The sequence below is a fragment of the Tachyglossus aculeatus genome, chromosome Y4, assembly GCF_015852505.1.
Source record: "Tachyglossus aculeatus isolate mTacAcu1 chromosome Y4, mTacAcu1.pri, whole genome shotgun sequence".
Lineage (NCBI taxonomy): Eukaryota > Metazoa > Chordata > Mammalia > Monotremata > Tachyglossidae > Tachyglossus > Tachyglossus aculeatus.
Genome location: NC_052096.1, coordinates 113,242 through 130,000, shown reverse-complemented (window position 1 = coordinate 130,000; position 16,759 = coordinate 113,242). Strand labels below are relative to the sequence as shown.

Genomic DNA, 16,759 nt, shown 5'->3' with positions numbered 1-16,759 from the left:
TTTCTGCCCACCCTGGGGAGCCTGTAATTAATAATAATGAAAAATGGCATTAGTTAAAGGCTTCCTATGTGGTAAGCCAAGTAAATACAGGATGATCAGGTCAGATACAGTCCCTGACCCATGTCGGGTCACTGGGAGTTAGAAGGTCATAGGTTCTAATCCCAACTCCTCCACTTTTCTGGTGTGTGACCTTGGGCAAGTCACTTTACTTCTCTGGGCCTCCGTTCCCTTCTCTGTAAAATAGGGATTGACACTGTGAGCCCCAGGTAGGAGAGGAACTGGGCCCTACCCAATTTGCATGTATCCACCCCAGCGCTTAGTACAGTGCCTGGCACTTAGTAAGCGCTTAACATATGTCATAATTATTATTATTATTCAGAGTCTAGGGGGGAGGGAGAGCAGGAAATTGAATGCCCATTTTACAGAGGAAGAATCTGAGGCCAAGAGAAGTGAAGTGACTTGCCCAAGATTACACTGCAGACAAGTGACAGAGCCAGGATGAGAAGTCTGGCTCCTAGGCCTGTGCTCTTTCCACCAGATCTTACTACTTCTCAGTTCTGCTACAGTTTCAGCAGGGTTGAGGGCACTGAGGAGAAGACAGCTTAAGAGAAGCAGCGTGGCTCAGTGGAAAGAGCACGGGCTTTGGAGTCAGAGGTCATGGGTTCAAATGCCGGCTCTGCCACATGTCTGCTGTGTGACTTTCGGCAAGTCACTTAACTTCCCTGGGCCTCAGTGACCTCATCTGTAAAATGGGGATTAAGATTGTGAGCCGCCTGTGGAACAACCTGATCACCTGTAACCTCCCCAGTGTTTAGAACATAGTAAGCACTGAATAAATGCCATCATCATCATCATCATCATCATCACTTAGATAAGGCTTTAAAGGTTAAAGTCAGTAAGGGGTGGGAAAGGGTGGGGGAAGTGGGGATAGGAGTGGAAGGAAAGAGAAGTAAGGGGCCGGACAACCATTTAAAGGGACCGGAAGGGGAGGGATAATGAGCCAGGGTGGAGTTTAGAACTGACACGTGACAAATGCAGATTAAGAACAATGAGCCTGTGCCCTTTCTCCTAAGAGATCCAGGGAGGGCTGAACCCAGGTGGCTAGTCAGCAGCAGAAGCTATACGCCACTTTCCTCTCCTGGAAGAAGCAGGTAAGACTCAAGTCAAGTTCCTCACTCTCCCTAAGCCACCAAACCCTAATAGTGGTATTTATTAAGCACTTACTATGTGCACTGTTCTAAGTGCTGGGGAAGTTACAAGGTGATCAGGTTGTCCCGAGGCTGGGGCTCACAGTTTTAATCCCCATTTTACAGATGAGGTAACTGAGGCACAGAGAAGTGAAGTGACTTACCCAAAGTCACACAGCTGACAGCTGGCAGAGCCGGGATTTGAACCCATGACCTCTGACTCCAAAGCCTATGCTCTTTCTACTGAGCCACGCTGCTTCTCTATCAATAATTGGAAGAGAATGGGTAACTGTCAGGGGAACAGGGGCTAGGATTTTTAAAAATAACTTCGCTTGTTTCACAGTGATGATGTTTAGTCAGTGACTGGTATTTATTAAGCGCTTATTATGTGTTAAACACTGAACTAAAGGTCTGAGGTAGAGAACAGTGCTTGGCACGTAGTAAGTGCCTAACAACTGCCATTATTATTATACAAGATAATCAGGTTGTACCCAGCAGCATAGTCTAATGGATAGAGCATGGAGCTGGGAGTCAGAAGGATCTGAGTCCTAATCCTGGACCTGCCACTTGCCTGTCGGGTGACTATGGGCAAATCACTTCACTTCTCTGGGCCTCAGTTTACCTCACCTGTAAAATGGGGATTAAGGCATCAGCCCCGTGTGGGACAGGGACTGTGTTCAACCCAATTTGCTTGTATCCTCCTCAGCACTTAGTACAGTGCCTAGCTCAATGTAAGTGCTTAACAAATACCATCGTCATTATAGGAGCTCACAGTTTAAGTAGTAAGGAGAAGAGGTATTAAATCCACATTTTACAGATGAGGTAACTGAGGCACAGAGAAGCCAAGGGATTTGCCCAGGGTCATACTGCAGGCAGGTAGCAGAGCTGGGATTACAGCCCAAGTCCTCTGACTCCTAGACTCATGCTCTTTCAACTAGTAGTGGTAATACTACTTATTAAGCGCTTACTGTGTGCAATAAGCACAAGAGAGAGAGAAAATACTCAGGAGGGAATTAAACACAGTCCCTGAGCTTTGTAGGGCTCACTAAGCCATGCTACTTTCCTAAGACTTCTAGGAAGAACTTGGAGATTTGCCCTAAATGCGCATAGAGGAGTTTCCAATGTATTTGAAAATCTTGGGACCATGAATTATTGAAATAATAATAATAATAATTTTGATATTTGTTAAGCGTTTACTATGTGCAAAGCAGTGTTCTAAGCGCTGGGGAGGATACAAGGTGATCAGGTTCTCCCATGTGGGGCTCACAATCTTAATCCCCATTTTACAGATGAGGTAATTGAGGCACAGAGAAGTTAAGTGCCTTGCCCAAAGTCACACAGCTGACAAGTGGAGCAGAGATTTGAACCCATGACCTCTGACTCCCAAGCCCATGCTCTTTCCACTGAGCCACACTGCTTCTCTGTGTGGGTAGTGGAATTTCCAATTTATTAGAAAATCTTGGAACCCTGAACTCTTGAAACATTAAGAAAACTGAACACCGTGTGCAGGGAGGGGAAGGGAAGGAAGTGCAGGGAATCGGGAAAGAAGGCAATTTCAATTTTCTTCATTTTTTTTTTTTACTATGTTGCAGCTTACATTATGGGTCGGCTTGATGGTAAAGTCATTGTGTTGACTGCAGCAGCTCAAGGGATTGGCTGGGCAGCTGCTTTGGTAATTTTGATTGCTCCGTTTTTTTCTGATTCATCAGTCAATCGATGGTATTCATTGAGGGCTTACTATGCACACAGAGCAGTGTACTAAACACTAGAGAGGGAACAGTCAAGTTTGTAGACGTGATTCCTGCCTTCGAAGAGCTTACAATCCAATGGAGGAGTTTACAGGTGTGAAATAGCCTGAAGAATCCATATCTACCCTTTCTGTTTCTGGCACTGGTTCCGGTGATTTTTGAGGAAAAGAAAAACAGACCATCATCAAACGATAATATTTATTGAGCACTTACTGAGTGCTCGTACTAAGTGAGCGCTTAGAACAGTGCTTTGCACATAGTAAGCGCTTAACAAATGCCATTATTATTATTATTATTTAGTGCTTGGGAGTGAAGAATAGGGTGAAGAGATGTGATCCCTGCCCTCAAGGGGCTTACAGTCTAGTAGGGGAGACTCCAACTAACAGAAATTGCTGGTATGACTAAGAAAGAAAACTAGATTAGTGAGTGCTTAAAGAAATAGCCCAAATAGTTCATGTCCAAAACAGAACACCTCATCTTGTCCTCTCCCTGACTTTCCCATCACTGTAGACAACTCCACCATCCTCACTGTCTCACAAACCCATAACTATGGCATGATCCTCAACTCATCTCTCTTTCTCATTCAACCCACCCATTCTGAGTCCCCAGATCATGTCCGTTCTACCTTTACATCATCGCTAAAATCCATCCTTTCCTCTCCATCCAAACTGCTTCCCTGTTAATCTAAGCACTTGTCCTATCCAGCCTTGATTACTATATCAGCTGTCTTGTTGACCTCCCTGCCTTGTCTCCCCCAACTCCAGTCTGTACTTCACTCTGCTGCCCAGAGTGAAGAAAAAACCATTTTTGTAGAAAAACGTTCAGCCCATGATTCCCTCCTCCTCAGGAACCTCCAGTGGTTGCCCATCCCCCTCTGTATCAAACCCTAACTCCTTACCATTGGCTTTAAAACAAATAATAAAAAGTCATCAAAAAATAATAATAAGAAGAATGGTATTTGTTAAGCATTTATGTAGATTAGAGCCAAGCACTGTACTAAGTGCTGGAAACATGGAAGATAATCATGTCCTTCATGGGGAAGAGCCTGGAGTCAGAAGTCATGGGTTCTAATCCCAGCTCTGCCACATGTCAGGCTGTGTGACTTTGGGCAAGTCACTTAACTTCTCTGGGCCTCAGTTCCCTCATCTGTAAAATGGGGATTAAGACTGTGAGCTCCCCATGGGACAACCTGATCACCTTGTATCCTCCCCAGTGCTTAGAACAGTGCTTTGCACATAAGTGCTTAACAAATGCCATTATTATTATTATTATTATTAAATAGTCGGGAGAATAGGATTGAATCCTCATTTTGCAGATGAGGTAACTGAGGCACAGAGAAGTTAAGTGACTCGGCCAAAATCACACAGCAGGTAAGTGTGTGACTGTGTGTGTGAAGAATTAGAACCCAGGTCCTCTGAGTCCCAAGGTCAACCCCTTTCCACCAGACTACTGTGCTTCTCAAAATCACCTTGTCCCGCTTATCTTACCTCACTGATTTCCTGCTATTGTGCAGCATGCTCCCTTAGCTTCTCTATTGCCAATCTACTCACTGTACCTCAGTTTCATCTGTCTTACTGCCAACCCCTAGCTCATGGCCTGCCTCTGGCCTGGAAATCCCTACCCCTACATAGCTGACAGACCATCACTCTCCTCACCTTCAAAGTCTCATCTCCTCCAATTGGCCTTCCCTGACTAAGCCCTCATTTCCTCTACTCCCACTCCCCTTTGTGTCCCTTCCGCTTGATTTGTACCCTATATGAAATGCAGCCTCAGGCCCAAGGCTCTTATATTCATATCTGTCTCCCCCTCTGGCCTGTAAGCTTCTTGTTGTCAGGGAAAGCGTCTCCCCCCCGTTCAACTTCAAGTTGAGTTGTAGCAGGGTGAGAGTTCCAGGTCAGAAGCAAGGCAGATGTAAGAGTTCAGAGGGGGAAGAGATGAGAACAAGTCCTTGTGGAGTTGTTTATGTGTAGAGGATAAAATTATGAGATTGAAGGAGGCTGTAACGGGAGAAGGGAGAGAGCTGTGTTAGACTCTAGACTGTAAACTTGTGGCAGGGATTGTGTGTCCCAATTCTGTTGTATCTATTGTATTGTACTCTCCCAGGCACTTAGTACAGTGCTTAATTCATCACAGAAGCACTCAATAAATGCCATTGAATGAATACCATTGATTGATTGTAGAATTGTTTGATTATTCAATTATTAGTTCTCTTAGTGGCAGGGATTCTACCTTTATTGTGTTCTTTCAAGTGCGTAGTACAGTGCCCTGCACATAGTAGATACTCCTGCCTCCACCACTTGTCTGCTGTGTGACTTTGGGCAAGTCACTGAACTGCTCTGTGCCTCAGTTACCTCATCTGTAAAATGGAGATTGACTTTGAGCCCCATGTTGGACAACCTGATTACCTTGTAAAAAATAATAATAAAATAATAATAATGGCATTTATTAAGCGCTTACTATGTGCAAAGCACTGTTCTAAGCACTGGGGAGGTTACAAGGTGATCAGGTTGTCCCACGAGGGGGCTCACAGTCTTCATCCCCATTTTACAGATGAGGGAACTGAGGCCCAGAGAAGTTAAGTGACTCACCCAAAGTCACCCAGCTGACAATTGGCAGAGTTGGAATTCGAACCCATGACCTCTGACTCCAAAGCCCCTGCTCTTTCCACTGAGCCACGCTGCTTCTTGTATCTCCCCCAGAGCTTAGAACAGTGCTTGGCGCATAGTCAGCGCTTAACAAATACCATCATTATTATACTCAGGAAATACTACTGATTGATATGTCATTGTTATTCTTAACAAAGGTAATGATAAAATTAATCATGCCTACTCTTCCCCCAGGAAAGGAGCAAGGCCAAGTGGAAAGGCACAGGCTTGAAAGTCAGAGGACCTAGGTCCAAATCCCGGCTCTGCCATTTGCTTGCCTTATGACCTTGGGCCAGTCATTTAACTTCTCTTGGTCTCAGTTTCCTCATCTGTAAAATGGAGATTCAATACCCATTCTCCCTCCTCTTTGGAATGTGAACCCCACATGGGATAGAGCATGTACCAGGCCTGATGATCTTGAATGTATCCCACCGTTCAGAGCTTGGCTTGGAATAAGGATTTAATCAATACAACCATTAGAAAATAAATCCCATTGTCTGTAGCTTATGGAGCATGACTGACTGGCTCCTAGCCCTGTACATTCTGTACAGTCTGTCCTGTTGGAGGATGGAGCCAAAGGTCATTAGCACAATTTGTTTCCTCCCTGGACTTGGTCAGAAGACTGACATCACGAGTGTTACACTGATCCACTTAGAGAGAAAAATGGCCAGGGATGATACTGGAACAGCATGGTTTGGTGGATAGAGCGCAGGCCTGGGATTCAGAAGCTCATGGGCTCTAAATCAGCTCTGTCACTTGTCTGCTGTATGGCCTTGGGCAAGTGACTTCACTTCTCTGTGTCTCGGTTACCTCGTCTGTAAAATGGGGATAAAGACTGTGAGCCCTAATAATAATGATGGCATTTATTAAGCACTTACTATGTGCAAAGCACTGTTCTAAGTGCTGGGGAGGTTACAGGGTGATCAGGTTGTCCCACGGGGGGCTCACAGTCTTAATCCCCATTTTACAGATGAGTTAACTGAGGCACAGAGAAGTGAAGCGACTTGCCCAAAGTCACACAGCTGACAAGTGGCAGAGCTGGGGTTTGAACCCATGACCTCTGACTCCAAAGCCTGGGCTCTTTCCACTGAGCCACGCTGCTCTGTCCCTAAGCGGGATAGAGACTGTGTCCATTCCAATTTGCTTGTATCCATCCCAGTGATTTGTACAGTGCCTGGCACATAATAAGCACTTGACAAATACCATAATGTTGTTATTATTATTAATAATAATGCTGGCCCCACTCCCTGCTTGATGTAGCCCAAGGGAAGGTGCAAGACAGGTGGGAGAGAAGGCCCTGATCGGGTTGCTGATTCATCTTTGCCCTAGGGAGTTGTTTTGTGCTTTGGTTTCTTAGGCTTTTGCAAAGGAAGGTGCCAAGGTCATAGCCACTGATATCAGTGAGGCCCGACTGCGAGAACTGGAGGACTGTCTAGGTAAACATTAATTGATCTTTACCCTGCCCAGCTGATCTGAAATCTGGGTGGCTGGAGACGGCATAGGATCTTAAAAGTAATAGAAATCCCATTGGTAAGGGAAAATCTGAAGGCCTTTCTATGGTGCAAAAAGAAGCAGGAAATGATTGTCTGATCATTCATCGTCCCACACAAGAGAACCAGATAGATCTGGTGCTAGCTAGGTTACACCCACTTGCCTTCATGTATAAATTAATAACCATCATACATGAATAGGGAAGCAGTTTGGCTTAGTGGAAAGAGCACAGGCCTGAGAGTCAAAATAATAATAATAATAATGGCATTTATTATACAAATCACTGTTCTAAGCGCCGAGGAGGTTACAAGGTGATCAGGTTGTCCCACAGGGGGCTCACAGTCTTAATCCCCATTTTACAGATAAGGTAACTGAGGCACAGAGAAGTTAAGTGACTTGCCCAAAGTCACACAGCTGACAATTGGCGGAGCAGGGATTTGAACCCATGACCTCTGACTCCAAAGCCCGTGCTCGTTCCACTGAGCCTCATCATCATCATCATCAATTGTATTTATTGAGCGCTTACTATGTGCAGAGCACTGTACTAAGCGCTTGGGAAGTACAAATTGGCAACATATAGAGACAGTCCCTACCCAACAGTGGGCTCACAGTCTTAAAGGGGGAAACAGAGAACAAAACCAAACATACTAACAAAATAAAATAAATAGGATAGATATGTACAAGTAAAATAAATAAATAAATAAATAGAGTAATAAATATGTACAAACATATATACATATATACAGGTGCTGTGGGGAAGGGAAGGAGGTAAGATGGGGGGTTGGAGAGGGGGATGAGGGGGAGAGGAAGGAAGGGGCTCAGTCTGGGAAGGCCTCCTGGAGTAGGTGAGCTCTCAGCAGGGCCTTGAAGGGAGGTGTCAAACGGTGGAGTTCCCGCTTTGAGGGAGGGCAAGCGGCGAGGCTGCACCTGAGGCTAAAGAGCCACACTGCTTCTCAAAAGGCCTAGTTCCAATCCCAGCAAGGCCACTTGTCTACTGTGTGATCTTGGGCAAGTCACTCAACTTCTCTCAGCTTCAATTTCCTCATCTGTTAAATGGGGATTAAATCCTACTCCCTTCTAATTAGATGTGAACCCCATGTGGGATGGGGACTTTGTCCAACCTGATTATCAGTAGCTCAGAACTTGGCACATTGTAAGCTGTTAACAAGTATCATATTAATAATAATCAGTTGTATTTATTGAGCCTCTAGTGTGTACAGAATACTGTACCAAACGCTTGGGTGGTTACAGTGCAACCGAGTTAGAAGATGCATTTCCTGCCCACCAGGAAGGAGCTTACATCTAGAGAACTAGATTGTAATAATATTTAGAGGATATTATTATGAATAATATCTGTTTCCATGGTTCCAACTTTTCCTGAGACCTAGTCTTCTGCTTCTCAAGGGCTGTCAGTGTCCAAGAGCCACAACTCCAATCAAGAGATGGCAGGCAGGTGAGAAGACTAATATGACGCACAGCATCAGGAAGTTTGGAAAATATCTTTGGACTGTGAGCTCGTTGTGGGCAGGGAATGTGCTTGATGTTCTATTGTACTCTTACAAGCGCTTCGTACAGTATGTAGCACAGAGTAAGCACTCAATAAATACTATTATTATTAATAATAATAATACAAAAGATATTTATCCCAGCACCTGACATCATAAACTGTGAGCCATATGTGGGACAGAGCACAGTCTCAGAGTCCAATCCCCACATGTATCAGCATCATGGTCTGATCAGGAATCATCAGCATAATGAATGAATGACCTTGGACAAGTCACTTAACTTCTCTATGCCTCAGTTACCTCATCTGTAAAATGGGGATTGAGACTGTGAGCCCCATGTGGGGCTCCTCACCCTGGGCTTCAAGGCTCTCCATCACCTCGCCCCCTCCTACCTCACCTCCCTTCTCTCCTTCTACTGCCCAGCCCGCACCCTCCGCTCCTCCACCACTAATCTCCTCACTGTACCTCGCTCTCGCCTGTCCCGCCATCGACCCCCGGCCCACGTCATCCCCCGGGCCTGGAATGCCCTCCCTCTGCCCATCCGCCAAGCTAGCTCTCTTCCTCCCTTCAAGGCCCTGCTGAGAGCTCACCTCCTCCAGGAGGCCTTCCCAGACTGAGCCCCTTCTTTCCTGTCCCCCTCATCCCCCTCTCCATCCCCCCATCTTACCTCCTTCCCTTCCCCACAGCACCTGTATATATGTATATATGGTTGTACATATTTATTACTCTATTTATTTATTTATTTATTTATTTATTTATTTTACTTGTACATTTCTAGCCTACTTATTTTATTTTGTTGGTATGTTTGGTTCTGTTCTCTGTCTCCCCCTTTTAGACTGTGAGCCCACTGTTGGGCAGGGACTGTCTCTATGTGATGCCAATTTGTACTTCCCAAGCGCTTAGTACAGTGCTCTGCACATAGTAAGCTCTCAATAAATATGATTGATTGATTGATTGATGTGGGACAATCTGATTACCTTGTATTTGCCCCAGCACTTAGAACAGTGCTTGGTACATAGTAAGTGCTTAACAAATACTGTAATTATTATTATTATTATTATCTACCCCAGCACTTAGTTCAGTGCTATGATGAACAAATACCACAATTATCACTGAACAGAAATTCAGAAAAGTTCCACCATCTCGTATCTGGTTAGTGGAATAATTTGAATATTGGTGATCACAAGCTGATGCGTAACACCCTCATTGAGCATAGTGTATCTTTACTATTTAATAATAATAATAACGATGGCACTTGTTAAGCACTTACTATGTGCAAAGCACTGTTCTAAGCGCTGAGGGCGATACAAGGTGATCAGATTGTCCCATGTGGGGCTCACAGTCTTAATCCCCATTTTACAGATGAGTTAATTGAGGCACAGAGAAGTTAAGTGACTTGCCCAAAGTCCCACAGCAGACATGTGGCAGAGTCAGGACTAGAACCCATGACCTCTGACTCCCAAGCCCATGCTCTTTCCACTGTGCCATGCTTGCCTTTTAATTCTTTGTTATCCATGAATATATTTAGTGTTTCAGCACTACTGATCACATTTACGCTTGTATCTCTCATGACAACCATCTTGCCAACTATTTGTTCTGCTGTGATGAAACTGTCTAGTCTTTACAAAGTTTGGTGAAAAAAATCTGAACTCAAATGTTTTTGTCTTGACTTGCAAGGTAGTTTGTTTTAGTACCTGTAAAGATCTGAAATCTCAGTGGGGCTGGCATGACTGACTCTCCCTGAAAGCTCACTTGAAATGTCATTTTATTTTTTCCTTTTCACAAATTGGAATAGTTTCCCTTGAAAATTAGGAGAAAAAGTTTCAACCTGCAATTTTTTCCCCACCTGCTCTCCCATGGACACTGGTGGTGAAATGAAAGAAAACAACATTCTTTCCCTCTTGCTCTAGCTGAGTGGTGAAGAGGCTATCTGCCAAGCTGCACATGAGTTTATCTTAACTGGTTGGAAAAAATCAGTAGAAGGCTCTTAAATCTACAGAGCCAACCACCAAATCACAGAGCTATTTCTGCAACATCATTTCCGCTCCCAAATAACTATACCCTTCCTCCAAGGGAAGTGCCTTTAAAACGTCTCCTTGGGTTGAAATCCTGATTTCAGGATTTCAGTTGCCAAGCACTGCACTAAGCACTGGGGTAGATACAAGATAATCAGGGGTCACAGTCTAAGTAGGAGGGAGAACAGCTATTGAATCCCCATTTTACAGATGAGAAAACTGAAGTACAGAGAATAATAATAGTGTTTATTAAGTGCTTACTATGTTCCAGGTACTGTACTAAGGATTGTGGTGGATATAAGCAAATTGGGTTGGACATAGTTCCTATCCTCATTTTACAGATGAGGTCACTGAGTCACAGAGAAGTCGAGAGACTTGCCCGAGGTCACACAGCAGGTGTTTGACTGACCTGGGATCAGCTTATTAGAGAAGCAGCATGGCTCAGTGGAAAGAGCACAGGCTTTGGTGTCAGAGGTCATGGGTTCAACTCCCGACTCCACCAATTGTCAGCTGTGTGACTTTGGGCAAGTCACTTAATTTCTCTGGGCCTCAGTTACCTCGTCTGTAAAATAGGGATTAAGACTGTGAGCCCCCCGTGGGACAACCTGATCACCTTGTTACCTCCCCAGGGCTTAGAACAGTGCTTTGCACATAGTAAGTGCTTAATAAATGCCATCATTATTATTGTTATCAGAATACAGGTCCTCTGACTCCAGGGCCTCGGTTCTTTCCACTGACTTGGCCGTGCTCCAAAGCACTTTCACTTCAGTTGACTCATTTCAACCTCACAACCCCCATTTTACAGATGAAAATGTTGGGACTCAAAGGTTGTAACATGCCCAAGATCAAACAGCAGGCTAATGGCAGAGCCAGGACTAGACCCCAGGGCTCCTGACTTCCAGAGTTATGTGCTTTCCATTGGATCGCACTGCTTTCATGGTGACCTAGGTGACCAACCAGTAGAGAATTAAATTGGCAAGGCACAATTTAATGGCAGCAAAATGATATATGCCTCCAGCCCAAATTGAAGGTCTTCTCCAACCTTCTCTCTGACTGTGAGACAGCTCTTCTAGCCTCTAGAGCGGTTTCATCAGCATCTTTCTTGTGTTGCACCTAATATCAAATAGCATGGCAATACTTAATTCATCCCAACTCTGCTCAGTGGGATCCGAGTGGAGATACACACCCACTAGCTGCTTTTAATTCTGAAGTGGAGTGGTGACCCCCAGGCAGAAAGGAGAAATAACTTAAAGATGACCCTTACCCATTGTGATTTGGGGCATGGGTCACTGGATAGAGAAGCAGCCTGGCTCAGTGGAAAGAGCGCGGGCTTGGGAGTCAGAGGTCATGGGTTCTAATCCCGGCTCTGCCACTTGTCTGCTGTGTGACTTTGGGCAAGTCACTTCACTTCTCTGCGCCTCAGTTACCTCATCTTTAAAATGGGGATTAAGACTGTGAGCCCCACAGGGGACAACCTGATCACCTTGTACCACCACCGCCCCACCCGCCCCGGCGCTAAGAACAGTGCGTGGCACATAGTAAGCGCTTAACAAATGCTATTATTATTATTATGGACACAGCATTGAACAGACCAATAATGATAAAAATGACATGCTTTAAGCACTTACTATGTGCCAAGTGGAAGTGGATTGGACATGGTCTCTGTCTCACATGGGGCTCCTAGTATAAGGAGGAAGGAGAACAATTATTCCCATTTTTACGGATGAGGAAACTGAGGCCTAGAGAAGTTAAGGGATTTACCCAAGGGAACATAGCTGGTAGGCAGCAGAGCCAGACTTAGAACCCAGGACTCTTGACTCCAGGCCAGTGCCCTTTCCATTAGGCTAGTCTATTTTCTGCATCTGCTCAATTCCCCTTCCCCACTTTCCTCCCTCTTTCTTGCCCCCTTCTCCTTTTTTGTCCTCCCACCTCCTTCCTCCTGTATCTCTCTCTCCCTCCCTCTCACTTCCCTCTCCATATTTCTTCCATGAGTTTTCTATCCGTAGTTGGGGAGATTAGCGGCCAAGAGACAGTTTGACTAATCCAAGACCTCACTCTAGCTCCTCAGTGGCAGTATTAATGGACCATGGCTGTGACTCCACTACAACCACAATCGAGTCTTTTCAATCACTCCTGCATGTCATCATCAACAGAATCATCTTTCAACTTGTACGACAGTTGCAGAAAGTGTTTCCTTATCCTCTTACTCTACCGTCAGAATTTGCCACCCTGCTCTGCCCTGTTGGCTTTGTGAACAAAGAGTAATGTGTTTCCAGGCTATGTGCTGAGCTCCTTTTGATGATTGGACCCCATGTGCCAGAGAGTCACAATAGGAGTATAAAGTTGGATAATAATGGTATTCATAATGCCAAGCACTGTACTAAGCCTACTAAGAAGCAGCATGGCCTAGTGGAAAGAGCACAGGCCTGGGAGTGTGTTCTAATCATGGGTTCTAATCCTGGCTCTGCCACATGTCTGCTCTCTGCCTTCGGCTAGTCACTTAACTTCTCTGGGCTTCAGTTACCTCATCTGTAAAATGGGGATCAAGTTTGTGAGCCCCAAGAGGGGCATGAACTGTGTCCAACCTGATTACTTTGTACCTACTTCAGTGCTTAGAACAGTGCTTGGCAAATAATAATAATAATGATTATGGCATTTATTAAGTGCTTACTTTGTGCAAAGCACTGTTCTAAGCACTGGGGAGGTTACAAGGTGATCAGGTTGTCCCACATGGGGCTCACAGTCTTAATCCCCATTTTACAGATGAGGTAACTGAGGCCCAGAGAAGTGAAGTGACTTGCCCAAAGTCACACAGCTGACAATTGGCAGAGACGGGATTTGAACCCATGACCTCTGACTCCAAAGCCCGGGCTCTTTCCACTGAGCCATGCTACTTCTCTATAGTAAGCACTTAACAAATTCCACAATTATTATTATAAGTATAATTATATTATAATACATTATAATTATAATAATTATAAAACAATAAGCCTTGTGATCAGTACAAAGTCATCGGATTGGACATAGTCTGTGGCCCAAGGGATGCTCACAGTCTAAGAGGGAGGGAAAACAGGTATTTTTTGTCCATTGTATTCATTCATTCAATCATATTTATTGAGTGGTTACTGTGTGCAGAACACTGTACTAAATTACAAAAGAGGAAACTGAGGCATCAAGAAATGAAGTGATTTGCCCAAGAACACTCAGCAGGTATGTGGCAGAGCCAGTATTAGAACCCTGGTCTCCTGATTCCCAGTCCAGTGCTCTTTCTACCAGTGTTTTTCTCTCCAATGAGAAGGCATAATCTAACCATTCATTCAATCGTATTTATTGAGTGCTTACTGTGTGCAGAGCACTGTAGTAAGCGCTTGGGAAGTACAGGTTGGCAACATATAGAGACGGTCCCTACCCAACAGTGGGCTCACAGTCTAGAAATGAACCAGTCGATCATTGGTTTGTACTATTTTTAAACTAATAGGAGAGCCCGATACAGTAGAACTGGTAGACCTGATCCCTTGCCCTCAAAGAGCATACTTCTCCTGCCGCAGCGGCAGTTAGGCAGATGCTTACAGCCTTATCGATCTTTCCTTGAATAGTTCGGAGAAGAGATGCTCTGGAAAGGCACACCCTGAGGGAGAGAGCAGTTTTCTAGCCCTTCTTTAAGACAGGATCAGCACCCAAAGGCCCAAGAGGCTGTATTAGGTAAAATAATCCCTCATCTGTAAAATGGGGATTAAAACTGTGAGCTCCACATGGGACAACCTGATCACCTTGTAACCTCCCCAGTGCTTAGAACAGTGCTGTACACATAGTAAGTGCTTAATAAATGCCATCATTATTATTATCCTCTGTGCCTCAGTTATGTTATCTGTAAAAAATGGGGGTTGAGACTGTGAGCCCCATTTGAGACAGGGACTGCATCCACACAATTTACTTGGCCACCCCAGCGCTTAGTTCAGTGCCTGGCACATAGTAACCACTTAAAAAATACCACAGTTTATTATTATTATTTTTATCAATAAGTCCCTCATCCATTTTACAGGAATTCAGACTCGGATACTGGATGTGACCAAGAAGGAGCAGATTGAGGAGTTCTCCAAGGAAGTTGAAAGCCTTGATGTCCTCTTCAACGTTGCTGGGTAATTCAGTCATATTTACCATTCCCATTTTTCCTGGGGGTTCTTGCTATTTTTTCTGTTATTTGTTTTGTGGGTGATGGGGTAAATTTGATGTAATATTAAGCCCTCTTGGATATGCACAGTAAGCTGGGTGATTGGAGTTAGGGCTGAATACAGATTTACAAGCAGCATTTACTACTGAGGTGGTCATGCTGAATAACACTCCTACCTCACCTCCCTTCTCTCCTTCAGCCCAGCCCAGCCCACACCCTCCGCTCCTCTGCCGCTCACCTCCTCACTGTACCTTATTTTCACCTGTCCCACCTTCGACCCCTGGCCCACGTCCTCCTCCTGGCCTGGAATGCCCTCCCTCCACCCATCTGCCAAGCAAGCTCTCCTCCCCCCTTCAAAGCCCTACTGAGAGCTCACCTCCTCCAAGAGGCCTTCCCAGATTGAGCCCCCTTTTTCCTCTCCTCCTCCCCATCCCCCCCCCACCTTCTTCCCCTCCCCACCACACCTGTATATATGTTTGTATAGATTTATTACTCTATTTTACTTGCATATATTTACTGCTCTATTTTGTTAATGATGTGTATTTAGCTTTAATTATTTTTGTTCTGACGACTTGACACCTGTCCACATGTTTTGTTTTGTTGTCTGTCTCCCCCTTCTAGACTGTAAGCCCATTGTTGGGTAGGGACCATCACAACATGTTGCCAACTTGTACTTCCCAAGCGCTTAGTACAGTGCTCTGCACACAGTAAGTGCTCAATAAATGTGATTGAATGAATGAATGAATTTAGCTTTAATTCTATTTGTTCTGATGACTTGACACCTGTCCACATGTTTTGTTTGGTCGTCTGTCTCCCGCTTCTAGACTGTGAGCCCATTGTTGGTTAGGGATCGTCTCTGTATGTTGCCAGCTTGTACTTCCCAAGCGTTTAGTCCAGTGCTCCGCATGTAGTAAGTGCTCAATAAGTACGATTGAATGAATGAATGAATGAAATTGGACTGTGGGACCATTAGTACAATTTGAAAATAAGATGCCTGTCTGAGCAGGATATTTTTAGTCTGTTCCTATCCAGGGGGCTATAGGGAAAAAAGGAATTCCTGGGTCCCATCCCATAGTCATCCAGAAGCCTCTACAAAATATAGACTGCCGGGAAAGCTATGGTGGCTACAGCTATTACTGGCCCTGTGGCTGCTGAACTCCAAGCTGGGAAGAGCCTGAAGCTCTATTCCTCTAGCCACGACACCCTGCTACTCCTTTTTCCTTTTTTAAAAAAATCTTTGGCCTTGTCTTTTGTGTTGTTTTAGTGTTTCTATTGTTTCATCTTTCCTTGTGTGTCTGTTGCCAGTTCTTTCTTCTCACATATGTTCGTAGATTGAGCCCCTTGAAGGCCATTTGGGCGTGGGGCCTAATTCTCATCATTGCTTAAATAAATAAATAATAAATACGATTCAATAAATACGATTGATTGATTGATTGATTGCTTTCTTTCCCAGCACTAAATTAATACCACTCCTCCTCCTCCTCCTCCTCCTCCTTACTACTTACTTACTACTAAGTAAGCAGCGTGGCTCAGTGGGAAAAGCAAGGACTTTGGAGTCAGAGGTCATTGGTTCAAATCCCGGCCCTGCCACTTGTCAGGTGTGTGACTTTGAGCAAGTCATTTAATTTCTCTGTGCCTCAGTTACCTCATCTGTAAAATGGGGATTAAGACTGTCAGCCCCATGTGGGACAACCTGATCACCTTGTAACCTCCGCAGCGCTTAGAACAGTGCTTTGCACATAGTAGGCACTTAATAAATGCCATTATTATTATTATTACTACTATTACTACTACTACTACTGCTACTACTACTACCACCACCACTACTAAAAGAGGACCCAGTGACTCCCTCCCTGTTCTGTTACCTCCGTGGAGGGGAGTCATTTTTAAGTCTGCTTCCCACTCAGCAAAGGGCTCTGTGTGAGGAGAAGAGAAGTACCGTGGCATAGTGGATAGAGTAAGGGCATGGAAATCAGGAGGCTTTCAGTTCAAATCTA

At 44.7% G+C, this 16,759-nt stretch overlaps 1 protein-coding gene across 1 annotated transcript in view; it reads left to right on the top strand.

Annotated features, from left to right (window-relative positions):
• Positions 1-1,057: 1,057 nt before the first annotated feature.
• Positions 1,058-16,759, top strand: part of BDH2 (3-hydroxybutyrate dehydrogenase 2) — a 41,664-nt gene continuing 25,962 nt past the window's right edge. The window contains exons 1-4 of the mRNA XM_038769006.1: positions 1,058-1,151; positions 2,780-2,859; positions 6,938-7,016; positions 14,634-14,730. Of these exons, the coding sequence (XP_038624934.1) occupies positions 2,788-2,859; positions 6,938-7,016; positions 14,634-14,730 (248 nt within the window). The 5' untranslated portion in view covers positions 1,058-1,151; positions 2,780-2,787. The remainder of the gene's footprint in view (positions 1,152-2,779; positions 2,860-6,937; positions 7,017-14,633; positions 14,731-16,759) is intronic.